Source organism: Bubalus kerabau, chromosome 20, assembly GCF_029407905.1.
Source record: "Bubalus kerabau isolate K-KA32 ecotype Philippines breed swamp buffalo chromosome 20, PCC_UOA_SB_1v2, whole genome shotgun sequence".
NCBI classification, from domain to species: domain Eukaryota; kingdom Metazoa; phylum Chordata; class Mammalia; order Artiodactyla; family Bovidae; genus Bubalus; species Bubalus kerabau.
In genome coordinates, this window is record NC_073643.1 from 9,222,419 (window position 1) to 9,250,210 (window position 27,792).

General features: G+C 45.5%; 1 protein-coding gene across 1 annotated transcript in view; it reads left to right on the forward strand.

The window, feature by feature from the left end:
* CRTAP (cartilage associated protein) overlaps window positions 1–25,939 on the forward strand; it is a 34,562-nt gene extending 8,623 nt beyond the window's left edge. Inside the window, exons 3-7 of the mRNA XM_055558214.1 lie at window positions 27–198; window positions 5,047–5,175; window positions 18,653–18,798; window positions 19,718–19,801; window positions 25,454–25,939. Of these exons, the coding sequence (XP_055414189.1) occupies window positions 27–198; window positions 5,047–5,175; window positions 18,653–18,798; window positions 19,718–19,801; window positions 25,454–25,507 (585 nt within the window). The 3' untranslated portion in view covers window positions 25,508–25,939. The remainder of the gene's footprint in view (window positions 1–26; window positions 199–5,046; window positions 5,176–18,652; window positions 18,799–19,717; window positions 19,802–25,453) is intronic.
* Window positions 25,940–27,792: the final 1,853 nt, after the last annotated feature.

Sequence of the window (27,792 nt, forward strand, 5' to 3'; positions counted from 1 at the left end):
ACGTGTAGACTTTTCGCTGATTCCAGAGCCTGTTCATCCGAGCTGTGCGGGCCTACAATGGTGAGAATTGGAGGACGTGCATCACCGACATGGAGCTGGCCCTTCCTGACTTCTTCAAGGCCTTCTATGAGTGTCTCGCTGCCTGCGAGGGCTCCCGGGAGATCAGGGACTTCAAGGATTTCTATCTTTCCATCGCAGGTTGGTAGTGGGTTTTATCCTTGACGTAAAGGACACAGCTGCCCCTGCGAGTTCTACATGCTTTCTAGGAAACTCGGGTGGCTTCTGAGAAACTTTTGAGCGTAAATGAGAGTGGGTTAACTGGGGTGGCTGATACAGACATGGATTAGCCTCTGACTTGGCTGGAGCTTCTAGAGGAACAGTGAGTATGATGTCCAGACACAGGCCTGTGGAGAAGGTTTGTTTCATCAGTCCTACTTGACTGCAGATTCCCACAGGCTTGTAGCAAAATAAAATTGAGCCCCAAAGCATCTCACACCTCAGCTTAGGGAGATAACTTTGATTATGGCAGTTTTTCAGCATGCAGAGTCTGCATGCTCGATCACTAAGTCATGTCTGACTCTGCGACTCCATGCACTGTAGCCCGCCAGGCTCCTCTGTCTGTGGAAATTCCCAGGCAAGAATACTGGAGTGGGTAGCCATTTCCTTCTCCAAGAATGAAGCGTATAATTAGTGATCACTAAGGCAACTTTGGTGGCTCAGACGGTAAAGGATCTGCCTGCAATGCAGGAGACCCACATTCGATCCCCGGGTCAGACAGATCCCCTGGAGAATGAAACGGTAACCCACTCCAGTACTCTTGCCTGGAGAATTCCATGGGCAAAGAAGCCTGACAGTCTACAGTCCATGGGGTCACAAAGATGTCAGACCCGACTGAGTGACTAACACATATACACAAGGTAACTTTTGGGAAAAAAGAAAACATTTTCTGATGATAAAATAATGCATGCTTATTTTAAGAAGTTTGGAAAGCACAAGAAAGAGTAAAGAAAGAAAACTGAGGACTTCCCTGGTGGTCCAATGGTTAAGACGCTGAGCTTCCCAGGGGGCAGGGGGCATCGGTTCAATTCTGATCCTGATCAAGGAACTAAGATCCTGCATTCCTTCAGGCTTGGCCAAAACAAGAGAAAGAACATTGAAAACACATAAATAGCCCTAGGGGTTTTCTTTAACCATTAGTGGGCAGCAATGCTCGAGGATAGGAAATGGCCAAGAGATGTCTTTAAGTGGTTTGGGAACACAGACCCTCAAACTGCCCCTTGCAGGAAGGGGCCCCAGGTCAGATAAGTCTGGAATTGGTCTGAGGGTTGTCTGCTTCTTGGAGTCTCTGTGCCCCGTGATGATTAATGACTCTCAGAAACCCTGAGGCGGGCAGCTCTTTTACAGTTATTGAGTCCAGGATGGTTGTTTGTTGTTGTTGTTTTAGTAAATTTTTGCTTGTGAAACTCTTTTTCTACAGAGTACCTTTATTTTTCTTAACAAAATGTTTTTATTGTGGAATATTTCAAACATATACAACATATAGAAGAGTGTGAAGAAAGCCCACTTACCCATGACTCAGCTTCGCTACTGTCAACTCATGGCAGAGTATCATCTGAAAACCCCCCCTTCCCTCTCAGGTTCAGATCAGATCAGATCAGTCGCTCAGTCATGCCCGACTCTTTGCGACCCCATGAATTGCAGCACACCAGGCCTCCCTGTCCATCACCAACTCCCGGAGTTCACCCAGACTCACGTCCATCGAGTCAGTGATGCCATCCAGCCATCTCATCCTCTGTCGTCCCCTTCTCCTCCTGCCCCCAATCCCTCCCAGCATCAGGGTCTTTTCCAATGAGTCAACTCTTCACATGAGGTGGCCAAAGTACTGGAGTTTCAGCTTTAGCATCATTCCTTCCAAAGAAATCCCAGGGCTTATCTCCTTCAGAATGGACTGGTTGGATCTCCTTGCAGTCCAAGGGACTCTCAAGAGTCTTCTCCAGCACCACAGTTCAAAAGCATCAGTTCTTCGGCGCTCAGCCTTCTTCACAGTCCAACTCTCACTTCCATACATGACCACAGGAAAAACCATAACCTTGACTAGACGGACCTTTGTTGGCAAAATAATGTCTCTGCTTTTGAATATGCTATCTAGTTTGGTCATAACTTTCCTTCCAAGGAGTAAACGTCTTTTAATTTCATGGCTGCAAGCAAATTCCAGGTGTTCCCTCATTTTGTATGTTTTGTTTCAATAGATACCTCTAAAAGATAAGAACTCTTTTTTTTTTTAAACATAACCACCAAACTATTATACCTAAAAGAATTATAACAGCAGTTCCTTGATCTCATCATCAAATATCCAGTGTCCCAGTCGTCTTAGAAATGGCATAAATATGTGTGTGTGTCCCTTACATTTATAATTTGTTGGTTTGAATCAGGTTCAAAATAAAGTCCACACGTTGCGCTTGGTTAGTTTCTTAATCTTTCACGTTGCTGTGAGGCCACCATCACCATCCATCTGCAGAACTTTTTCATCTTCTCAGACTGAAACTCTGTGCCCATTAAGCACTAGTTCCCAGGACCTCCCCAGTGGTCCAATGGTTAGCACTCAGCATTTTTCACTGCTGAGGGCACAGGTTCAATCCCTGGTCAGGAAACAAGACTCCCGGCTTGGCAAAAAAAAAAAAATTGAAGTATAGTTAATTTGCAATATTGTGTTAGTTTCAAGTGTACAGCAAAGTGATTCAGTTATACATATACACATATGTATATATACACACACATTTTTTTCAGATATAATTTCCATTATAGGTTATCACAAAATACTGGGCAGAGTTCCTTGTGCTCTGTATACAGTGTGTGGCGTGCCTGCTCAGTCATGTCTGACTGTTTGCGACCCCATGGACTGTAGCCCCCCAGGCTCCTCTGTCCATGTGATTCTCCAGGCAAGAATACTGGAGTGGTTTCCATTTCCTTCTCCAGGGGATCTTCCCGACCCAGGGATCAAACCCTTGTTTCTTGCCTCTCCTGCATTGACAGGCAGGTTCTTTACCAGCTGAGCCGCCGGGGAAGCCCCACTATGTATACAGTCAGTCTTTGTTGTTTACCTGTTTTATACATGGCAGTGTGTATCTCTTAATCCTAAACTCCTGATTTTTTCCCCCACCTCCCAAGCCCAGTGCTTCTTGTCCTCAGGGGAAGGGCTAGGATTTAGACCCAGGCCTTCTGACTGTGGTCTCAGCTCTTAACCTGTGAATTAGTGTCTCACCTGAGGGGGTTACCCTGGATTAACACTTAGTGTCAAACTTTATTTTTGATAGTTAATATAGGCACATACTATCGTATGTGAAAGACAAAGGGATATAATGTGAAAAACGTCTCCTGCTTTCTCAGTTAGGTCCTGACTAGAAAGAGAAGTGCTTTCCAGTTCCCCAGTATAATTACTATTGAAATGAATAATTCATGGACAGATGCTTCCAGACTAGGACAACTTGCTGTCCATTAGATTCTCTATTCTCCACCCCCTCACCCCGACCATGCATTGATTTAGCACAGTATTGAGAATTCTTGCCTGAATCTTTTTTTTCCTGTAAAGGTTATGTGAATATAAAACCACTTTCCCCTTAATTTTTGTGCTTGCTTCTTCCATACAGAATACATAGCCTACATTACACACTATTCTATTTTATGCTTTTTCCACTTAACAGTATATCCTAACTAGTACGTAGAGACTGTGTCATTATTCTTCTCATTTCTGCCGAGTACTCTGTTGAGGGTCGGGATAAGAGTGTGCTACTGTTTATTCAACCATCTGGTAGACATTGGGGCTGCCCCAATCTGTTGCTTGGGCTTCCCTGGTGGCTCAGCTGGTAAAGAATCCACCTACAATGTAGGAGACCTGGGTTCGATCCCTGGGTTGGGAGGATCCCCTGGAGAAGGGAAAGGCTACCCACTCCAGTATTCTGGCCTGGAGAATTCCATGGACTGTATAGCCCATGGGGTCGCAAAGAGTCGAACACGACTGAGCGACTTTCAGTTTCTTTCAGTCTTTTGCTATAACATCTACTACTGTACTGGGGAATTTTAGTGGGTTTCTTTTTTGTTGTTCTTGTTTGCTAAGTATGGAAATGTGTTTGCAAAGTCAGCATCAGTGGGATTGATGGTTCAGGGTGAATGTTTCAGTAAATTATTTGGTATTTTAAGGTACTGTTTTGTATTCCTACCAACCAGGGAGAGTGCCTACTCCTCCACAGTCTTGCTGGCAAAATGTGTACCATCATGCTGGACTCTGAAAGGGGGAAAGGGAAGGGCTGAGGACCACGCTGGATTTAGGGACCAGCTCCAGAAGTAGTATCCATCACTTGTTAACTGTCCACATTTCATTGGCTCAGTTAGTCACATGGCCCCAGCTGAACTGCAAAGGTGGCTGGGAAATGTAGTTTTCCACATCTTTCTATGTGCCTGTATTTAGGTCTGCCTGCTCTCTTTTAAAACCTGTGTGGATTCTGCTGTTTGTATGCACCATAACGTCTTAATCACCATCCTACTGATTGACATTTGGGTTACTTTCAAGTTTGTTTGCTCAAGTGTGCCCAAGTCTAAAGAACATTTTCCCAGAAGGAGACTACTGGGTTAGAGAATATGTGTATTTTAACCTTGGATAAATTTTGTCAAATCGTTCTCCAATAAACTTGTTCCTTTTTTGCTCCTACCAACAAAATATGAGACTGTGAATCTCGATATTCTCTCCTTAACACTGGGTTTTCTTAATTACAAATAAGGTTAAGATCTTTTCACAATGTTTATTAGCCCCTTTTATAATTTCTGTTAGCATCTTTTTGGCTATTTTTATAGCCAGCATTTGTCCTTCTCCTTTTGATTTAGCATGCTTCATGTATTAAAGATTTTGGCCCTTTATCATAAGTAGTGCAAATATTTTACTTTTATCATTTTATCATGATCATTTTGGCCTTAATTGTTTTGGGGGGTGGGGCAGAAGTGGCATAAAGAAAATAATGAATGCACTGCCTGAAAATCTGTGTGTTCTTTCAGATCATTATGTGGAGGTCCTGGAATGCAAAATTCAGTGTGAGGAGAACCTCACCCCTGTCATAGGAGGATATCCGGTGGAGAAATTTGTGGCTACCATGTATCATTATTTGCAGTTCGCTTACTATAAATGTAAGTACTCATCTTCTAGGCAATCTGGGCAAGGTACTAAGACTCAGCTTCTGCCTCAGTGGAGAGTACTAACCTTGTAAGATTGTCTTGAGGATTAAATGAGTTGGTAGATGTGGAATGCTGATGGAATTCACACACTGGCCCAGGGCAAACTCTATATAACTGGTGTTTTTGTTTATTAATCTTTTTTTTTTTTTGACTGCTCCATGCAGCTTGCAGGATCCTAGTTCCCTGACCAGGAATGGAACACCCTGTAGTGGAAATGTGAAGTCCTAGCCACTGGGCTGCAAGGGAATTCCTTTTAGAAATTCCCAATGGCTTCCCTGATGGCTCAGTGGTGAAAAATTTGTCTGCAGTGCAGGAGATGCAAGAGATGCAGTTTCTATCGCTGAGTGGGAAAGATTCCCTGGAGGAGGAAATGGCAACCCACTCCAGTATTCTTGCCTGGAAAGTCCCATGGACTTAGAGGAGCCTAGCGGGCTGTGGTCCATGGAGTTGCAGAAGAGTCAGACACAACTGAGCGATTAACCCCCCACCACTATATATATCATTATTTCCCTTCCTCCACACCATTGACCTTTACAGACTCTTAACCCTAAGATCATTGCAGTGGATCCTGCCTTGAACTTGGAGTTTCTCGATTAGAACCTTCCAGACGGACAAAAGGCTCACATGGGAGAGAGAGAAAGGAATTCAGACTTCAAAGCCCCAATTTCCTGCCTTCCCTTCTTTCCCTGTAACCAAGATTGCCGGGGGCCACTTGCTTGAGCAGCGTGTGCCCTGGCGGTTCAGTGATGAGCACAGGACGTTACTAGGGTCATTTGCTATGGGGAAGACTCTGCTCTCCCGATGACATATCTGGTCCGTGGGCAGGAGTCTGACTAGCTTCCCCGAGGCTGTCTTTCAGACTCAGGGGTGGCTGGTCATGGGGCCTCGGGGATGTCTTGGAAGACTGACAGGTGACTTTGGCTTCCACAGCCTCCTCCCCCGCTGTGAGCATCTTGTTCTTTGTGGAGTTCCCTCTGCCCACAGCAGACATCTGCCCACCTACCTGGTAATCCCACCTCGTCTCCTCTCCAGGACACACCAGAGGCCTTGCCTGCTGAAGGTCAAAAAAGGGGAAAAAAGGAAAGAGAAAATTTTTGCTTCATTCCCTCTTTCTCTATTTTGATTTTTTAACTAAAAAATTTAAACTTTTGCTGCTAATCAAGATGATTCCTTTGTTCCTAAAAAGTCTCTGATACTGACATTTACACCATGTTTTTCTGAGGAAGGTAACTGGCCTCTCTCAGCAGTGAACCTGATCTTCACCAGCATGAGCCCCATCTAAATGTGCAATGAAATGGCCCAAAATGCCCCTTGGTTGGGACATTTCTGAGAGCAGCAGGAGGCCGAGGGCTGTTTTAAAGAGGTGTCTTTCTCGTGTCCCCTTTCGTGGAGGGAAGGGTGAGTTTATTTGCCACTATCACCCTGGCATAAACTGTCTGGTAAAGGATTCTTTAGCAGAGAGGACGAGAGTCTACTTCTATATAATGTGTGGACACGCTTCCCTGCCGGGCAGCACCAAGCTCACAGCATGTTCGAGCAAATAGCTGTTGACTGCATTCTAGTGTGGAGGGCCGGTCTTCTACCGGACAATGTCTTTGCTTATGAAGGGCCTTCTTTTTAAAAATAAGTACCTGGTTTAAGGTAACTGTTTTTTTTTTCCCTAAAAAGGCTTGTAGTATAGGTTTAGTGCAGTAACGTAAACATCACAGAGATATACAGAAAAACATCAAGCACATCACCCATTCTAATCTCCCTGCTCCCCTCTCACCCGACCCCAGATTTAACTACTGGCTTATATTTATCCACACTTGGAAAGATCTTATTTTAATGAGAATCACAGAAAATTATGTACTTTTTTTTTAATTTTTGAAAATTGAAAAACATATTAGAAAGGATGGTATAATAAACTAGGGGGTGCATCCTCAGTTGCTTCAGTCGTGTCTGACTCTCTGTGACCCTATGGACTGTAGCCCGCCAGGCTCCTCTGTCCATGGGATTCTCAAGCAAAATTCTGGAGCGGGTTGCCATGCTCTCCTCCAGGGGATCTTCCTGACCCAGGGATCAAACCTGGTCTATTATCTCTCCTGCATTGGCAGGTAGGTTCTTTACCAAGGAAGCCCAATGGACTAGGGGTGACTGTCACCCAGTTCAGACATTTATCAACACATTGCCGATCTTGGGTTTAGCTTCTACATGTTCTGTTGGATGAAAATACAGCTGGTATTTTTGTTTCATTTTCATGAGAGGCTGTGCCAGCACTTCACTGAGCTAATTGTGGCGGACATTGAAATGTGAATCTTCCAACCACTGAGCAGGCTGGGTTCAGTGGCAACACGCCAGAACACTGGAGTTCAGCACTGCACTGGACACGTCCAGGCTCTGGCAACTCACTGGTCACGCCTCTGAAACCTTTACTTGCTCTAAAAACCACCGGGCATATCAGAAACTGACAAGGACAAAATAGCTAAAACAACAAGATTTTCAGCATTTATTGCTGCTCTGCAAGAAATCTTTGTTTTCGGGAATATAAATAAGCACTGTGAGTGAAATTGTAACTCTTAAAATTGGCTTCTTGAAAGTCAGCCCTGTTTTGAATTCTTTTTCCGAGACCTACACCGGGACATTTCTTGAGGGCAGATGTCATTTCCAGCCCCACAGATTTGTGAATAGCAAATGTCCATGTGTGTGTTAGTTGCTCAGTCATGTCTGACTCTTTGTAACCACATGGACTGTAGCCCGTTGGATTCCTCTGTCCATAGAATTCTTCAGGCAAGAATACTGGAGTGGGTTGCCATTCCCGTCCCCAGTGGATCTTCCCAACCCAGGAATCGAACCCCAGTCTCCTGCCTTGCGGGCAGATTTTTTATCCTCTGGGCCCCCAGGGAAGCCCAGGAAGTGTCCACAAGCAAGGGTTTTAAAGTTGTAGTTATGGGAAGTGGCCACAAGGTGGCAGCACTTCTTCACACCCAGGTCTGGTTACCTGGGCATCCAGAGCCTTAAACCAGTTTTCCTGGGTTGTCAAGGAAAGCTGAATATAGGAGAAAAAATGGCCTGAGGCTTGTATCTCATTCCTTCTTCCCACTGACCTTTCACACCAGGAAGAAATCCCAGCCCCTGCAAAAGGGATAGGCTGAGGGTGCTGTTGTCCAGAGGTGGGACAACTAATTGAAGGAGGCTGGAGTCAGGAACCAGCCACCAGGGCATGTGGAGACTTTTTCAAGCTCTTCCAGCCCAGCGGGTCCACCAATCTTTGGGTGCACTGGACCTGGAATAGCTTTTCAAGGGCCTGGCTGAATCTGGATTGTGGTCCCATCTTGGGCAGACTTGGCACCACAGGTCCAAAGGGCTCTTTGGCTCATCCTCCCCAGCTCCTCCAACCCCATGAGAATTCTACCTTGAGACCAAAGCCTGCTCAGGCCCCAGGGATGTGGCACCAGCCCAGGGCCCCAAGGCCCGAGGGGATGTGGTAAGCGCTGCTTTTTTTTAGATTTATAGTGTTGTGTTTTAGCCATATAGCAACTTGATTCAGTTATGCTGTTTTTCAGATCCTTTTCCTGTATAAGATGTTACAGAAAGTTGGGCAGGCTTCTGTGTACTACGCAGTAGGTCCTTTTTGTGTATCTGTTAATCCCAGCATCCTAATTCATCACTGCTGCTGCTAAGTCGCTTCAGTCGTGTCCGACTCGGTGCGACCCCATAGACGGCAGCTCACCAGGCTCCCCCGTCCCTGGGATTCTCCAGGCAAGAACACTGGAGTGGGTACCACCCTAATTTCTTCTTTGGGAATCATACGTTTGTTTTTTAACTCTGTGAGTCTCTTTGTGTTGCACAAATTAATTCATTTGTTTGAATTTTTAGATTCTAACTGTAAGCAATTTCATATGATGTTTGTCTTTCTCAATCAGACTTCCTTCACTAGTTTGATCGTGTCTAGGTCCATCCATGTGGCTACCAATGGCACCATCTCACCCTTTTTTATGGCTGAGTAACATTCCATTGCATCCATGTGCCACATCTTCTTTTTCTGTTCGTCTGTCAGTGGACACTGTGGTGGCTTCCATGTCTTGGCTGTTGTAAACAGGGCTGCACTAACCATAGGGGTGCATGAGTCTTCCATAATTCTGGTTTTCTTTGGTTATTCACGCAGGAGTAGGGTGGTGGGATCATATGCCAGCTCTGTTTTTAGGTTTTTGAAGAAACTCCATACTGTTCTCCACAGTGCCTCTTACCAATTTACATTCCAGACAGCAGCGTAGGAGGGTTTTCTGTGTCCCAAGCTATCTCCACATTTATTGTTTCTAGACGTTTTGCTGATGGCCATTCTGACTGGTGTGAAGTGATATCTCCTTGCAGGTCATATTTGCATTTCTCTAATAATAGCCTTGTGGAGTATCTTTTCCACTTTTTTTTTTTTTTTAATCTTTTCAAACCATCTGAGTGAAAGGTACCTCTTGAAATTGGCTTTTTGAAAGTTGGCCATGTTTTGATTTTTTTTTTTTTTTTGCCCTACCCCAGGTCATTTCTTGAGAAAGAAAGAAAGAAAGAAAGTGAAGTCGCTCAGTCGTGTCCGACTCTGCAACGCCATGGACTGTAGCCTGCCAGGCTCCTCTGTCCATGGGATTCTCCAGGCAAGAATACTGGAGTGGGTTGTCATTTCCTTTTCCAAGAGATCTTCCCAACCCAGGGATTGAACCTGGGTCTCCTGCATTGCAGGCAGACGCCTTCTCCTCTGAGCCACCAGGGAAGCCCCTAGTGAATAGAAAGGGTCTATAAACAGGGTTTTTTTTTTAAGTAAATAAGTTGTAGTTGTGGGACGAGGCCACAAGGTGGCAGCACTACTTCACGCCCCCGTCCGGTCACCTGGGCAGACACAGCCTCAGAAAAGTCTGTTCCTGGGTTGTCAAGGCGAGTGTGGTGTGGGAGAAGAAACGCCCAGGGGCTGTGTCTCATTCATTCTACCCCTTCTTTCCCTTCACCCGATGGAGAAATCCCAGCCCCCTGTAAAACCACTCTGCCGAGGGTGCTGTCATCTGAGACTGGTACCGAGTTCCCTCACCGGGACACATCCAGGAGGCCCGCTGGCTTTTGCAAGCTCTTCCAGCCCAGAAGTCCCACCAGTCGTGGGGTGCCCTGGGCTTCAGGTATCTTCTGAAGAGCCTGCCTGCATCTGGAGATCATGGTCGCATCTGGAGGGGACCAGGCCCTACAGGTCCAAGGGGCGCTGCTTTGATGGCACATAGATCCCAGCTCCCTCAGCCCCATGGGAGTCCAGTCTTGAGACCCAAGCCTCTCAGGCTGCAGGGATGTGACACCAGCCCGGGTCCCCACGGCCTGAGGGCAATATGGTGGGCACTGCTTTTCCTTTTTTATGTAATTTTTAGTTTATGTGGACTTACAGTGTTGTGTTTGAGGTGTACAGCAACTTGACTCAGTGATACACATACATAGATGTATTGTTTTTTGGATCCTTTTCTCTTGAGGGTTGTTAGAGTGTTGCACAATTTCCTTGGCTATACAGGAAGTCCTTTTTGACCCTCTGTATTATGTATATGAGAGTGTATCTGTTAATCCCAACCTCCTAATTCATCCTTCCCACCCTAATTTGCCCTCTGGAAATCCTATTTGTTTTGAAACTCTGTGAGTGTCCTTGTGTTACATAAATGAATTCATTTCTGTCAGTTTTTGGGTTCCAACTGTAAGTGATCTCATACGATACTTAGCTTTCTCAGTCCAGGTTACTTCACTCAGTGTGATCATGTCTAGGTCCATCCAGATGCCAATGGTATCATTTCATCCTTTCTTATTGTCGTTCAGTTGCTCGGTCGTGTCCAACCCTTTGTGCCTCTATGGACTTCAGCACACCAGGCTTCGCTGTCCTTCACCATCTCCCCTTTCTTATGGCTGAATAATAGTCCATTGTATACCCGGGCCACGTCATTTCCTGTTCATCTAGCGATGGACGCTGGTGGCTTCCATTCCTGGGGTGTTGTAAGCAGTGCTGCACTGAATGTTGGGGTGCATGTGTCTCTTGAAATTCAGTTTTCTCCACTTGTACGCCCAGGCGTGGGGTGGCCGAATCATATGCCTGCTCTATTTTTATTCAATAGTTTTGAAAGAACCTCACAGTGTTCTCCAGAGCTGCTGTTACCAACAAATTCACATTCACAAGACCTTGTAGGAAGGTTCTCTTTGCTCCGCCCTGTCTCCGAATTTCCTGTTTGTAGAATTTTTGCTGATAGCTATCCTGACTGGTGTGTGTTGCTACCTCCTCATGGTTGTCATTCACATTTGTCCAGTTTGCTGCTAAGTCGCTTCAGTCGTGTCCGACTCTGTGTGACCCCATAGACGGCAGCCCACCAGGCTCCCGTCCCTGGGATTCTCCAGGCAAGAACACTGGAGTGGGTTGCCATTTCCTTCTTCAGTGCATGAAAGTGAAAAGTGAAAGTGAGGCCGCTCAGTCGTGTCCCTTCGCCTCCCCATGGACTGTAGCCTACCAGGCTCCTCCGTCCATGGGATTTCCCAGGCAAGAGTACTGGAGTGGGGTGCCATTGCCTTCTCCGAAGTCTAGTTTAGAGCATTGCATCTTTTTCATACGTTATTGTTTCAAACAGTAAGAGTTAATTTTGCATTTTGAAGCAGGCTTCTTGAAAGTCGACCTTGTTTTGACTTTTTTTCCCCGTGATCTACCCCAGGGCATTTCTTGAGGGCAGGTGTCATTTGCAGCCCCGCAGGGTTATTGAAGTCAAGTGTCCATTAGCCTGTTTCAAAGCTGTAGTAAGGAGAACCGGCCACGAGGAGGCAGCACTTCTTCACACCCAGGTCTGGTTACCTGGGCAGCCAGAGCCTCAGAAAAATCGCGTTCCCTAGTCGTCAAGGAGAGCGGAATGTGCCAGAAGAAACTCCCAGGGCTTGTGTTTCATTCCTTCTTCCCTAACCCTTTTACCCGCGGGGAAATCCCAGCCCCTGAAAAACCGCAGCGCTAAGGGTGCTGTCCTCGGAGGCTGGTGGTAGGAACCCCAGGACATGGGGAGGGACCAGGTGACTTTTCCAAGCTCTTGCAGCTTGAAGAGTTCACCAGTCTTTAGGTGCACTGGGCTTCCTGTGGCTTTTAATGAGCCCGCCTGGATCTGGAGATTATGGTCTAATAGGATTCCAGGGACTACAGATCCAAGGGGTGTTGCTTTGCTGGCACACAGCTCCCAGCTCCCTCAGCCCCATGAGAGTCCAGTCTTCAGACCCTAGCCTGCTCAGGGCCCTGAGGCCCTAGGGGAATATGGCAGGCACTGGGTTTTTTATATCTTATCTTAGATGAAGTAGAATTTTACTATTGAATATGTTTTAGGTATACAGCATCTTGATTCAGTTGTGGATGTGTTTTTTTGATCCTCTTCCCTTATATTACAGTGTTGAGCACAGTTCCCTGTGCTATATAATAGGTCCTTCTAGATTATCTGTTTTATGTATATGAGAGCATATATGTTAATCCCAACCTCCTAATTCATCCCTCCTGCCCTAATTTCCTCTTTGGGCATCATATGTTTGTTTTGTAACTCTGTGAGCGTCTTTGTTTTACATATATGAATTTGTTTGTATCAGTTTTCAGATTCTACCTGTAGATGAGCTCATATGATATGTGTATTTCTCAGTCTGATGGACTTCACTGCAGATGATCATGTCTGGGTCCATCCGTATGGCTCCCAGTGGTATCGCTGTTGCTCTCTTTTGGCTGAGTAACATTCCGCTGGATACATGTGCCACATCTTTTTCTGTTCACCTGTCACACTGGCTTCCATGTCTTGAGTGTTGTAAGCATTGCTGCACTGAACGCTGGGATGCATGTGTCTTTTGAAATTTAGTTTTCTCAGATTATACTCCCAGGAGTGGCATGGATCCTTTTCCCTGCTTTATTTTCAGTTTTAAAAGAACCTCTACACTGTTCTCCAGAGCTTAGGAGGGTTCCCTTTGCTCCACCCTGTCTCCACATTTACTGTTTATAAATGTTTTGCTGATGGCCATTCTGACTGGTATAAGCTGTTACTTTCTTGCAGTTCTGATTTGCATTTTTCTAATGATAGCTTTGTGGAGCACTTTTACCACTTTTTTTTGTTTTTTCTTTTCAAACAGTGTGATTGAAATTTACATCTTTAAATTGGCTTCTTAAAAGTTGGCCCTATTTGAATTTTTTTTTCCCTGACCTTCCCTGGGGCATTTCTTGAAGGCAGGTGTTATTTCCAGCCCTGTAGGATTTTGGAAGGCAAGTTCAGTTCAGTTGCTCAGTCATATCCAATTCTTTGCGATTCCATGGACTGCAGCACGCCAGGCTTCCCTGTCTATCACCAACTTCTGGAGCTTGCTCAAACTCATGTCCATCAAGTCGGTGATGCCATCCAACCATCTCATCCTCTGTCGTCCCCTTCTCCTCCTGCCTTCAGTCTTTCCCAGCATCAGGGTCTTTTCCAATGAGTCAGTTCTTTGCATCAGGTGGCCAAAGGATTGGAGCTTCAGCTTCAGCATCATTCCTTCCAATGAATATTCAGAGTGGATTTCCTTTAGGATTGACTGGTTTGATCTCCTTGCAGGCCAAGGGACTCTCAAGAGTCTTCTCAAATACCACAGTTCAAAAGCATTAATTCTTCAGCACTCAACTTTCTTTATAGTCCAACTCTCACATCCATACATGACTACTGGAAAAACCATAGCTTTGACTAGACGGACCTTTGTCAGCAAACTAATGTCTCTGCTTTTTAATATGCTGTCTATTTTGGTCATAGGTTTTCTTCCAAGGAGCAAACGTCTTTTAATTTCATGGCTGCAGTCACCATCTGCAGTGATTTTGGAGCCCAGAAAAATAAAGTCTCTCACCGTTTCCATTGTTTCCCTATTTGTTTGCCATGAAGTGATGGGACCAGATGCCATGATCTTAGTTTTTTGAATGTTGAGATTTAAGCCAGCTTTTTCACTCTCCTCTTTCACTTTCATCAAGAGGCTCTTTAGTTCCTCTTTGCTTTCTGCCATAAGGGTGGTGTCATCTGTATATCTGAGGTTATTGATATTTCTCCTGGCAATCTTGATTCTAGCTTGTGTTTCATCCAGCCCAGCATTTCGCATGATGTACTCTGCATAGAAGTTAAATAAGCAGGGTGACAATATACAGCCTTGATGTACTTTTTTCCCAATTTGGAACCAGTCTGTGTTCCATGTCTGGTTCTAACTGTTGCTTCGCAACCTGCATACAGATTTCTCAGGAGGCAGGTGAGGTGGTTTGGTATTCTCATCTCTTGAAGAATTTCCCACAGTTTGTTGTGATCCATACAGTCAAAGGCTTTGGCGTAGTCCATGAAGCAGAAGTAGATGTTTTTCTGGAACTCTCTCATTTTTTCTATGATCCAAAGGATGTTGGCAATTTGATCTCTGGTTCCTCTGCCTTTTCTAAATCCAGCGTGAATATCTGGAAATTCTCGGTTCATGTACTGTTGAAGCCTGGCTTGGAGAATTTTGACTATTACTTTGCTAGCATGTGAAATGAGTGCAATTGAGTGGTAGTTTGAACATTCTTTGGTGTTCTTTCTTTGGGACTGGAATGAAAACTGACCTTTTCCAGTCCTATGGCCACTGCTGAGATTTCCAGATTTGCTGGCGTATTGAGTGCAGCACTTTCACAGCATCATCTTTTAGGATTTGAAATAGCTTAACTGGAATTCCATCACCTCCAGTAGCTTTTTTCCTAGCGATGCTTCCTAAAGCCCACTTGACTTAACTGTGTGCATAAAAGCCTGTTTTAAAGTTGTAGTAATGAGAAATGACCACAAGGAGGCAGCACCACTTCATGTGCAGGTCTGGTCACCTGGGCAGCCAGAGCATCAGGAAAGTCAGTTCTTGGGTTGTCAAGGAGAATGTTGTTTAGGGTGTCCAGCAAATTGGTTCAGTGATGCACACACATAGATGTATTGTGCTTTGGATCCTTTTCCCTTATGGGTTGTTAGAGTGTTTCACAGTTCCCTGTGCTGTACAGTAGGTCCTTTTTTATTTTCCATATTATGTATATGAGTGTATCTATTAATCCTAACCTCCTACTTCATCCCTCCCACTCCAATTTCCCCTTATAGAATCATACATTGGTTCTGAACCTGTGAGTCTCCTTGTGTTACATAAATTATTTGTATCAGTTTTTGGGTTCCAACTGTAAGTGATCTCATACAATATTTGTCTTTCTCAGTCTGAGTTGCTTCACTTAGTATGATCGTGTCTAGGTCCATCCAGGTGGCTGCCAATGGCATCATTTCATCCTTCCTTATGGCTGAGTACTCCTCCATTGTTTACATGGGCCACATCATTTTCTATTCATCTAACGATGGGCACTGCGGCTTCCACTCCTGGGTGTTGTAAACAGTGCTGCACTGAATGTTGGCATGCACGTGTTTTTTTAAATTCCATTTTCTCCACTTGTACAGGAGTGGAGTGGCCAAATCATATGCCCACTCTATATTTATTCAGTAGTTTTGAAAGAACTCACGATGTTCTCCGGAGTTCCTGGAGATTTAAATTCACAAGAACTTTGTAGGAGGGTTTCCTTTGCTCCACCCTGTCTCTGCATTTACTGTTTGTAGACATTTTCCTGATGACCATTCTGGCTGGTGCAAGTTAATACCTCCTTGTAGTTCTGATTGACATTTGTCTAGTGATAGCCATTTAGAGCATCTTTTTCATACTTTGTTTCAAACAGTATGGGTGAAATTTACATTTTGTAGCAGGCTTCCTGAAAGTCGACCTTGTTTGACATTTTTTCCTGTGACCTACCCCAGGGCATTTCCTGAGGGCAGGTGTCATTTGCAGCCCTGCAGGGTTATTGAAGGCGAAGTGTCCATAAACCTTGGTTTTAAAGTGGTGGTAATGAGGAACCGCCATAGGCAGCAGCGCTTCCTCACGTAGGTCTGATCACCTGGGCAGCCAAAACCTCAGGAAAGTCAGTCAATTCCTGGGTTGTCAAGGGAGCAGAAGGTGCCAGGAGAAATGCCCAGGGGCCTGTGTCTCGTTCCTTTACCCCTTCTCCCCACAGACAAATCCCAGCCCCTGCAAAACCACTCTGCTGAGGGTGATGTCATCCGAGGTTGGTGCTGAGTTCCTTCACCAGGACACGTCCAGGAGACCTGCTGGCTTTTGGAAGCTCTTCCAGCCTGAGGGCCCACCAGTCTTTGGATGCTCTGGGCTTCATGTAGTTTCTGAAGGGCCCACCTGCATCTGGAAATTGTGGTCCCATCCAGAGGGGACCAGTCCTTACAGGTCCAAGGGGCTCTGCTTTGATGGCATGTAGTCCCCAGCTCCCTTAGCCCCGTGAGAGTCCAGTCTTGAGACCCAAGCCTCTCAGGGTGCAAGGATGTGACACCAGCCCGGGTCCCCATGCCCTGAGGGCAATATGGTGGGCGCTGCTTTTTTTTTATGTAATTTTTAAAAATTTAAAATAGAACTGATTTATACTATATTGTTGGAGTTGTACAGCAAATTGGTTCAGTTACGCACACATATGTATGTATTGTTTTTCAGATCCTATCCCTGTAGTTTTACAGTGTGTTTCATGGAGTTCCCTGTGGTGTATAGTAGGTCCCTCTTGATTATCTGTTTTATATATAAAAGAGTGCAACTGTTAATCCTAACCTCCTAATTCATCCCTTCCGCCTTAATTTCCCCTTTGTGATCATAAGTTTGTTTTCCAACTCTGTGAGTCTCTTTGTGTTGCATAAATGAGTTAATTCTTATTATTTTCTAGATTCCAAATCTAAGTGATCTCGTATACCATTTGTCTTGATATGATCACTTCGTATGATCATGTCTGGGTCTGTCAGTGTGGCCGCCAGCGGCACCATTTCATCCTTTGTATAGCTGAGTAATATTCTGTTGTAAACATGTGGCATCTCTTCTTTTTCCATCAATCTGTCGATGGACATTGTGGTGACTTCCCTGTCTTGCCTGTTGTAATCAGGGGTGCACTTGTCTCTTGGAATTCTGGTTTTCTCCAGTTACATGCCCAGGACTGGGGTGGCCCAATCATATGCTAGCTCTATTGTTAGTTTAATGAACTTACACACTGTTCTCCAGAGTGCCTGATACCCAATTTACTTTTGCAACAACCTGGTTGGAGGATTGTCTTTGCTGCACTCTGCCTCCGCATTTGTTGTCTGTATACAGACCATTTGCTGATGGCCATGCTGACGGCTGTGGGGCGATTCCTCCTTGCATTTTTGATTTGCCTTTCTCTAAAAGTAGTCATATGGATATATGTCACATACATATAGGAGTAGTCATGAATCTGAGCAAGCTCCGGGAGTTGATGATGGATAGGGAAGCCTGACGTGCTGCAGTCCATGGGGTCGCAAAGACTCAGACATGACAGTGACTGAACTGAACTGAGTCCTGTGGAGCAGCTTTTCCATTACTTTTTTTAAAACAGTATGAATGAGATTTACCTTTTGAAGTTGGCTGTTTGAAAGTCGGCCCCATGTTGAATATTTTTTCATAGCCTACTGCAGTACATTTCTTGAAGGTAGGTGTCATTTCCAGTCCTTGCAGGGTTGATGAACAGGAAATGGCCTTAAGTGGGGGTTTTAGAGTTGTAGTTATGGGAAAAGGCCACGACGTGACACCCAGATCTGGTTACCTGGGCAGACAGAGCCTTAGGGAGGTCCTGTTCCTGGGTTGTCAAGGAGAGGGGAATGTGCCAGAAGAAACGCCCAGGGTCCAATGTCTCATTCCTTCTTCCCTTTCCCTTTGTCCCCATGGAGAAATCTCAGCATCTGGAAAACCGCTCTGCTGAGGGAGCACCTCCTCCATAGGTGGGGGCGACTCTCAGGAAGGAGGGTGGAGGTGGGAGCCCAGCACCAGGACATGAGGAGGAGAGACCAGGTGACTTTACGAAGCTCTTCCAGCCCAGGAGGATCCACAGGTCTTTGGGTGCCCTGGGCTTCTTGTGGCTTTTTGTGGGCCTGCCTGGCTCTGGAGATTGTGGTCCCATCAAGAGGGGAGTGGGCAGTACAGGTCCAAGGGGTCTCATTTGCTTGCCCATCCTCCGTCAGACCCATGAGAGTCCAGCCACCAGATGCAGGCCTGCTCAGGCCCCAGGGACGTGACACCAGCCCAGCTCACGGTGGCCTGACGGGGATTGACTAGTTACTTCTGCCTTGGCCTCTGTGTACCGGGGAACTTACGTCATTTTCACAAATGGATTCCTCTTTTCCCTGGAGATCCTGTCTACGGCCTGTTCATCCCTGAGGTTGTTGTGTTTTTTTTCGTCATTGCAGGAGTTCCGTCGGAGGGGCTTGCAGAGGGGGCTTGTTGGTGATCTTTTTCTCCTGGAAGCTGTTCTTCACCGGAGAACTGTTCTTCTCCTGAGAGGCTGGCTGACTTCCTGTTCCTGTTTTCTGTCTTCCGCCCACAGTGAACGACCTGAAGAATGCGGCGCCCTGCGCGGTCAGCTACCTGCTCTTTGACCAGAGCGACAAGGTCATGCAGCAGAACCTGGTGTACTATCAGTACCACAGGGACAAGTGGGCGCTGGCGGACGAGCATTTCCAGCCCAGGCCGGTGAGCGCCGGCGCCCCGGCCATCGCGTTTCCGCTCTCGTCTTTATCCCACTTCCGGGAGGCAGCTTGGCATCTGAAGAGAAGGGCTATTTCAGAAACGAGGCAATCTCAGCTTGCTTCTGGCGCTTTTTTGTCTTTTAACACTTTACCCCTTTGTTCTCTTTTCTAAATCCGCAAACTCTCCTGAAATGTCAAGCATTACAGAAACATTTCAGTTAGGAATTGACACTGCCTCTTGATTTTATGTTTTCTCTGTCTCATGCTGTGGTAAAGCTGTATGTTTGCCGTATATGCAGCATCTAATTCTTTATTTTTACAAAAATGGGATCCTACATACTGTTTTACAACTTGCTTTGTGTTTTCTAAGAATTTCATCATGAATGCCTCCCTTGTTACTCTCATACCATATATATATATTTTTTTTTCGTTATTAACAACTCCATGGCAAGATTGTTTATGGATGGATCATCATTACATTCTTTTGATGCACACACACAGTTTTGCACGTGTTCAGGGAAACTTGTGGATTATTTATCACTTTCAGAGGATCTTGTCTCATGTGCCTTAAGTTGTATTTTCACTGAGATTTGTGCCGGCTGTCCTGGTTTGCTGTACATACATCTTCCTTCAGCCTCATTGTTCAGACACACACACGCACATTTCTCTTTCATTCACTCGGAATTGGCCCCTGTTTTTCAAATTGAGATATAATTCATATAGTTGAAAGTTCATGCATTCGAAATGCACAATTCAGAGGTTTTCACGTATTCACAGCACTGCATGGCTGTTACCACTATTTAATTTTGCATATTTTCATCATCCCCTCACCAGAGAAACCCCAACCCCTCGTTCCCTCTGCACCCCAGTTTTCCTGTTAAATGGTTGGTTGTATACACTGTTCTCTGTTTGTGTCTGAACAGGAAGCAGTCCAGTTCTTTAATGTGACCATGCTCCAGAAAGAGCTGTATGACTTTGCTAAGGAAAATCTTATGGACGACGATGAGGTGAGCTTTCATGTTTAGCACACAACTGACTGAGAGAAAAATATTCCTCATGTCTTTGTTAAAAATCACCGTCATTCCTGAAATGAGATCCAGAAGAGGGCTTGGGAAACGGTTTCTGTGAGTGTTTTAACGCGTCAGTGGACTGACCTGGACAAGAAGGGCTTCTAGGAAACCCAGGCTGAAGCACCACGCTTCCTGGCAGAGTTCGGAGCCACGCTGTAGTCGCCCGTCACAGGAGCCGTCCAGGCATCGTTTCTGTTTTATTTGTTTGTTTATTTGAGGCTGTGCTGGACCTTCATTGCTGTGTCGGCTTTTCTCTAGTTGTGGTGAGCGGGCTTCTCACTGTGGCGGCCTCTCTTGTATTGGAGCAGGTTCTAGGACAAGTGGGCTCAGTAGTTGAGGCTCTGGGGCTCTGGAGCACAGGCTTCATAGGTGTGGCACACGGGCTTAGTTGTTCATGACATGTGGGATCTTCCTGGATCAGGGATCAAACCCATGTTTCTTGCATTGGAAGGTGGATTCGTTACCACTGAGCCACCAGGGAAGCTCCCAGCCATCGTTTTTTAAAAAAAATTTATATTGGAATATAGTTGCTTTACAGTGTTGTGTTCATTTCTGCTGTACAGCAAAGTGAATCAGCCATATATATACATTTATCCTCTCTTTTTTGGATTTCCTGCCCGTTTAGGTCACCAGAGAGCATTGAGTTCCCTGTGCTATACAGCTGGTTCTCATTAGTTATCTATTTTATTCATAGTCTCAATAATGTATATATGTCAGTCTCAACCTCTCGATTCTTCCCACCTGGCCTTTTCCCCCTTGGTGTCTGTACCTTTGTTCTCTGTGTCTGTGTCTCTATTTCTGCTTTGCACATAGGTTCATCTGTACCATTTTTTAGATTCCACATACATGAGTTAATATATGATATTTGTTTTTTTCTTTCTGACTTACTTCAGTTAGTATGAAAATCTCTACGTCCATTCATGTCTCTGCAAATGGCATAACTGCATTTCTTTTTATGTCTGAGCAACAAGCTTCATTTTTTAACTTTATAAAAACAGTGAATATTCAATTACTCAGCACTCTGAAGACTCTGGGAAACCCACATCCCAATTTTTCTGTCCATTTTTGTGTGTATGTGTCTTTTTATGAGTTAAGCATTTTATCTTTCTCTGGAATTTTCTTGAAATTCCTGATTAAGTCTTACTCAGCTGATTCCTTTACTGATGGAGACTCTGCTGGTTATGGGGCAGTCATTCTGTATTGGGGCAGTCTAGTCACAGAAAAGCCATCATCGGGGTTAGCGTTTGGGCTTCCCAGGTAGCTCAGTGGGTAAAGAACCTGCCTGCCAGTGCAGGAGATGTAAGAGATGCAGGTTCAATCCCTGGGTTGGGAAGATTCCCTAGAGGAGGACATGGCAACCCATTCCAGTATTCTTGCCTGGGGAATCCCATGGACAGAGGAGCTGGAGAGCTACAGTTCACAAAAAGTCAAACACGACTGACTGAGCATGCATGCAGGAGTAACATTTAGAGAGACGTGTTTGGAACAGACCATGGAATGCTTTCTGAGACAGCTGAGGACTCACCATCCCTCAGAGTTAGAAGACAGCTGAGGGCTTGTTCTCAGCTGACCCTTCACTTCATCGAAGAGGAACCCCGGGGAGCAGGAAAGTCTGGAAGCTGCTCGGCCAGACCCAGAGCCCCAAGCCTCCATGTCTGCTCTTCTCTGCCCCAGTTTTCAGTGAAGCACCTGTAAGTAAAATGTCATCATGAAATTTGTTTTTTGTGGACAAATTCACATGAGTTGGATGGACCACTGCCATGCGTTTAGCTGCCCTGAGCCTCAATTCTTCTGTGCAAAATGCAGCTGATAACATTGACTTCACAGGGTTGGAAGAAGAAAATACCACTTTGGACGTGGAAGTGCTTTACAGGGTAGGAAGTGATGCACATGCCTTGTGTCTTGGGTTGGGTTCTCTGGAGGCAGATCCTGGGATAAGATCACAAGGATGCTGAAAAGGAAGGAACACAGGCCAGACACAAACTAGCTTGGCTGCTGTGGTTTAAGAAGTAGAGAAAATTATATTCAGGAAAATGGGGATGGATTGGGTTCCTGATTATTTAAAGGCAAACTACTATTGAGATTTTGGTGCTTATGCTTCCCGTTTTTTCCATGTATTTCTGATATATTAATATATTTACCATAAACCTGATGGTAATTATACATCAGAGCTTTTCCATTTAACACTGATATAAGCAGTTTCCCTAGTTACATTTTTCTAGAACAGAAAACTGGTATGTGAGATACTACTCACATACCATACAATTTTCCTTTCTAAAGTGTACAACTCAGTGGCTTTTAGTGTATTCATAAAGTTGCACATTCATGCAACTATCAGATTTGAGAACATTTTCCTCACCCAAATGAAAGCCAAAACCTATTAGTTGTTACTTTACATTCTTTCCCCTCTGTCCACACAGCTTGTGCCCCCAGCCTCTGGCAACTACTAACCTTCTTTCTGTCTCTGAATCTGCCTGTTTTGGATGTTTCCTGAGTGGAATCAAATGGATTTTAGTTTTTGCGATTAGCTCCTTTCACCGAGTATAATGTTTTCCAAGTTTAGCTACGTTGTAACATGGATCATGTTACATGAAAAAAATTCCTTTTCACTGCTGAATAATATTCTACTGTGTGGACATGCCACATGGTGTCTATTCCTTGACTGATGGATGTTTGGGTCCTTTCCATTCTTTGGCTACTTTGAATAATGATACTGTGTACATTTGTGTACAGATGTTTGTTTGGGTAAAAATTTTCCATTCTCTTATACTTAAGAGTGAAATGGCTGGGTCCCATGGTAACTCTGTGTTTATCTTGTTAAGGAACTGCCAGACTGTTTTCCAAAGTGGCTGAACCATTTTGCATTTCCCACCACCAATGTAGGAAAGTTCTAATCTGTTTCATCTTCATCAACATTTGTAGCGTCTGCCTTTCTTTGTGTGTGTGTGTCTGTCTGTTTTACTATAGGTGTGAAGTAGGTGTGACGTGGTACCTCATTGCGGTCGTCATTTGCATTTCCCTATTGACTAATGATGTTGAGCATCTTTTCTCCTGCTTACTAACCATTTGTTTATTTCTTTGGAGAAGTGTTGATTCTATTCAAACCCTTTGCCCACTTTTTTTTAAGAGGGGAGTATTTTTGTTTTCCTTTGCCCATTTTCAAATTGGGCTATTTGTCTTTTCATTGTTGAGTTGTGAGAGTTCTTTATATATTCTGGTTATAAAGTCCCCTGTCAGATACATTAATTGCAAACATTTTCTCTCAATCTTTTGGTTATCTTTTCACTTTGCTCTTGAAGCTCAAACGTTTTAGATTTTTATGAAATCCAACTTATCAATTTTTTTCTTGTTACTTTTGGTGTCACATCTAAGAAACTCATCCAAGATCACTAAAATATACTGTTTTTTTTCCTAAAGTTTTTATAGTTTTAACTTTCATTTTTATCTATAATCTACTTTTTGTTAATTTTCCATATGCTATGAGGCAGTGGTCCAATTTCATTCTTTTGCATGTGGAAATGCTGTTGTTCCAGCACTGTTTATTGAAAAGATTCTCCCTATTCAGTTGTCTGGGTACCTTCAATGGAATTATTTTCCTTTTTTTTTTTTTTTTTTTTATTTTCTAGTTGTGTGTCTTGCTGGTATATAGACATACTGTTGGTTTTTGTATATTGATAGTGTAATCTTGCAAACTTATTGAACTTGTTTATCAGTTCTAATCTTTTTTTGGTGTGTGTGTATTCCTCAGGAGTTTCTGTGTGTAAGATTATGTTTATCTGTGAGCAGACCTAGAACAATCACAAGTATTAGAAGAAGAAGAGCCCCTTTATGAGACAGTAAAGCTCTTTCATGTCACAGATGAGGAAGCAAACTCAGAAAGGTAGCGTGACTTACTGAAAGTCACACAGCTGCCTAGTAACCATCTGGTGAACTGACCAGGCTTCTTCCAGGCTTTACAGTTCCTAGGATTCTTGAACTTGGTGCTCTCAAGATAACAGGGCTCCACTGAAGATTCCAGAGTAATTAGGTTATTAATCAAGTCTTTAGAATTGTGAAATAACTTCTGAAGAATGACTTGTTTTTTTTAAATTATAGATCAAATGATGGCAAGTCATAATTTGAAATAAACTGTAACTAACAGAATAAAATTCTTAGTTAAGCCTTAAAAGTTTCAAAGGACCAAATGCTACCTTGAAACAAAGCATCAATACAGTCTACTGATATCTGTGGTATTGTTCTTCATAGCTTTCTGGGCTTGAAATATGTGTAAGAATACCTGGAAAATTTTGCAGAGGCCCTGTTACCATTTCAGAAAGTTTATAAACTGCAACAAGATGTTTCAGGTTTCAGGTTCGGATAACTGTTTGCTCTGGGAAAGTCTAAAAGATGTTAACTTTTAAAAACTGCACAGCATTAGAGTTGAGAGTTAAGTTTTGTTGGGGGCAAAATGAGGACTATAACCCGGGCGACAGCATTTCAGATCGCTCTGAGAAACTGCTCTAATGAAGCAAGGGGGACGGTCAGTATGAATGTGGTGGTGGTGAAGTGGGAGTTCATGCAGTCAAGCACGTATTTTTCACAGAAGCTTTCTGCTAGTCTTTAGTCACCATGAAGGATTTTAGTGCTTTTCTAGAAATGAAGAGATACAAGAATCGGGCTCATAAAATTGGCTCATAAAATCTTAAGTATCTGAAGCCCTGGTCTGCCGGTCTTTCCCAGAGCACAAGGTGCTTCATTTCTGCCCTGAACTCCTTTCAGGGAGTGTTGAAGGTCAGTAGCTGTGGCAGCACCTGACTTAACCCTTGTGGTGGTAGATGGCGAGTGCCCACAGCAAGTGCCCATCTGTAGTTGACAAAGAAATAGATCACAATTTGCTGGAGTGACTGACTGAGGGAGCGCTCTTGGGAAAGGAGCTGAGGGGCAAAGGAGGAACTATGCAGGTCAGCCTGGGCTGACCCCAGGGCAGGGGAGCTGGGCCTTTTTGGTGATTCACTCTTTCTCTGCAGTAAAGGGCTTCGGTGGGGGGTGGTCAAGTGCATTGTGGGGGAGAAACCAATGCAAAGAAGATCAGAAAGTGTGTGGCGGCTTCAGCTGCAGCAGCAGTAACACGTGTCCATGCAGTCGGCCATCCTTCCTGTAGCACGTTTATGGAGACCTGTGTGTGCCAGGCTCTGGGAAAGAACCTGAGCCCAGGTGCTGGTCCCTGGAAAAGCTCATGGTCTGGTAATCAAGGCAGAAGGGGCACAGACAGAAGGTCTCCCTGTGGGGTAACTGCTGATGGGAGGCAGGTAGGGGTGAGGGAGGGATGCACAGAGAAGGGGGTGCTAAGCAGGATCTTTCAGAGGGTGCTGGGCCCCCCACTTCACACACCATCTGTGGGGGTCTCGGAGCACTTGGTGCCAAGTTCACATGACGTGGAAGCCATGTCTCCCCCAGAAGAAGTAAGGTCCTCTGGGCCCGAGGGCAGCAGGGAAAAGGCTGCTCCAGCCCCGGGGGCGGGTGGCAGCGGCCTCTTGGAAACAGTCTCTGTTCACCAACACTTTGAAGGTCAGGTAGCCGCCTAACGGAGGTGTCCTGTTTATCTTGCAGGGAGAGGTCCTGGAATACGTGGATGACCTGCTGGAGTTGGAGGAGACCAGCTAGCCCCGGAAGCCAGAGAGCCGTTCCTTCCATGTTCAGAAAACATGATTCTTTGTCTTCCTTTTCCTAATAGTCCAGGCTGTTGATACCTCAGAGCCTTCTCTTCTCTCTGTGAAGTGAAAGGGAAGCCCCCGTCTCTTGCTACAGCTAACAAGGGGTGAGGCTGCATTCCCGTGCCCACAGCTGCCTCCCCCACCTTTCACACCTGCCCGTCTATCTTCATACCCGCCTCTCCATCTTCACTTCCGCCTCCCCATGACCACACTTGCCTCTCCATCTTCACACCTGCCTCCTCCATTTTTATACCTGCCTTTCTCACCGTTTTGGTTAGAAGGAAAGTTTTCCATGGAATTTTTTCCCCCCAGAAAATCAGTATTATTTTTTAAATAAGAAAAATACTCCTGAAAGATGGTAATTATAAAAACCTACTCTGGCCTTTCTGCTTTCCCCCATTTTGGTTTCCTTTCTCCCCATCCCCTGATCCAGCAAAGATGATGGGGACAAAGGCTAAGCTTCTCTTCAGAACGGTCTTCGCACCATCTGACCTGCATCTTTGCTGGCGCCCGTTGAGAACAGAGTTGGGGCAACTGCGTGGAGAACAGACCTGTGACTTTTGCCTAATGCTTTCGCGTGTCCAAAGTCTTCCAGTGGCCGGTCGATCCCCTTTGAGGACAGTGCTCAGCCGTTAGTCTCAGAGTTGGAAATGGAAGGAAGGAGAGGGAGTCTAGTTTCATTGACTCTTCGACAAATATTTACTGAGCACCCACTACATGCTAGGCTTCAATCTGGGCGCTGGAGACACTGCACAGCAAAACAGAAAGAAAAAAAACAACCCTGTCCTCACAGAGCCTGCATTCTACAGGGAAAGACAGACAACAGGTGAACAAGAATAAATCCATACCAAGCCTCGGAGGGTGATCATTGCTATGGAGAAAAATAAAGCAGTGAGGGGTAAGGAAGCTTGTAGATGAGGCTGTAGGGTTGTTTGTTTCATTAATTTTTTGGTGGTGCCGTATGTGGGATCTTAGTCCCCCCACCAGGGATCACACCCCTGGCATTAGAAGTGTGGTGTCTTAACCAGTGAACCCCCAGGGAAGTCCCAAGGCTGCAGTGTTTTGTTTTGAATTAATTTATTTATTTTAATTGGAGGATCATTTCTTTACAATATTGTGGTGGTGTTTGCCATCTGTCGACGTGAATCACCCATGGGTGCACATGTGTCTTCCCATCCTGAACCCCCCTCCTGCCTCCCTCCCCACCCCATCCCTCTGGGTCAACCCAGGCTTTTCGTGCCCTGCTGGGGTTTTAAATAGGGTGGTCAGGGAAGCTGACACGGAGAGCATGACAGCAGAGCAGAGACCTGGGGAGGTGGGTCTCAGAACAGAACCTTCCAGGCAGAGCGAGCAGCGTGTGCGGCGCCCAGCGGCAGGGACGTGCTTGTGCCATCAGGGGACAGCGCAGAGCCCTGGGGATGCGTGGGCCCGGGGCAGAGTGGAAGGTGGTGTAGGTGTGTGGCTGGGAAGGGGCATGGCTCAGCCTTGACAGACAATGTAAGTAAGGCCCTCGGCGTCTGCCCTGAGTGGGGCGGGAACCGTGCAGCAGAGCAGAGCCTGGGCTCCCTGGCATTTTACAGGGAGCTTGCCTGCTGCTGTATCGTGAGAAGCCTGGAAGCACTCAAGCGGAGAATGTCAATCCGGGGATGGCTACAGAGATCCAGGCAGGGGGATGAAGGCGCGATGCCGCTCATAGCAGCGGGGGATGGTGAGAAGTGGTCCCGTCATGGATTTGAAAGCAGGGCCAATCACAGTTGCTGACAGGTTGACTGTAGAGCATTAGAGAAAAGAGAGGGGCTGGTGGCGACCTGAAGGTTTGGGGCCTGATGCGCAGAAAGGATTGAGTTGCCATTGACTGAGATGGGGAGCTGGGTGGTTGGTGAGTTGGGCGTTCGGTGCCTGCAGCCATCTGAGGCTGGGATGCCAAGTTCAGGCTGCAAATATGATTTTGAGAGTTTTCTCAGGTCAGGTGGTTGACAGAGCCTGAGTCAGGGATCCAGTGGGGAGGGGTCCCAGGGTGGGGCTCTAAAGCAGAGTGGGGGTCCTCGAGCACGGACACCCTTCCCCAGGATCCCATCAGGGGAGGCTCTGGGCCCACAGATGCTTGACCGTCCTCGAAGCTCCAGGCTTCAGCTCTCTCCAGCTGCATGAGGACCGGCAAGGAGGCTTGACTCTCTCCACTTCTGTGTTCCCCCAGGGCCTCCCTCTGGTCCTCCTCAGATTCCGGAGGGCTTT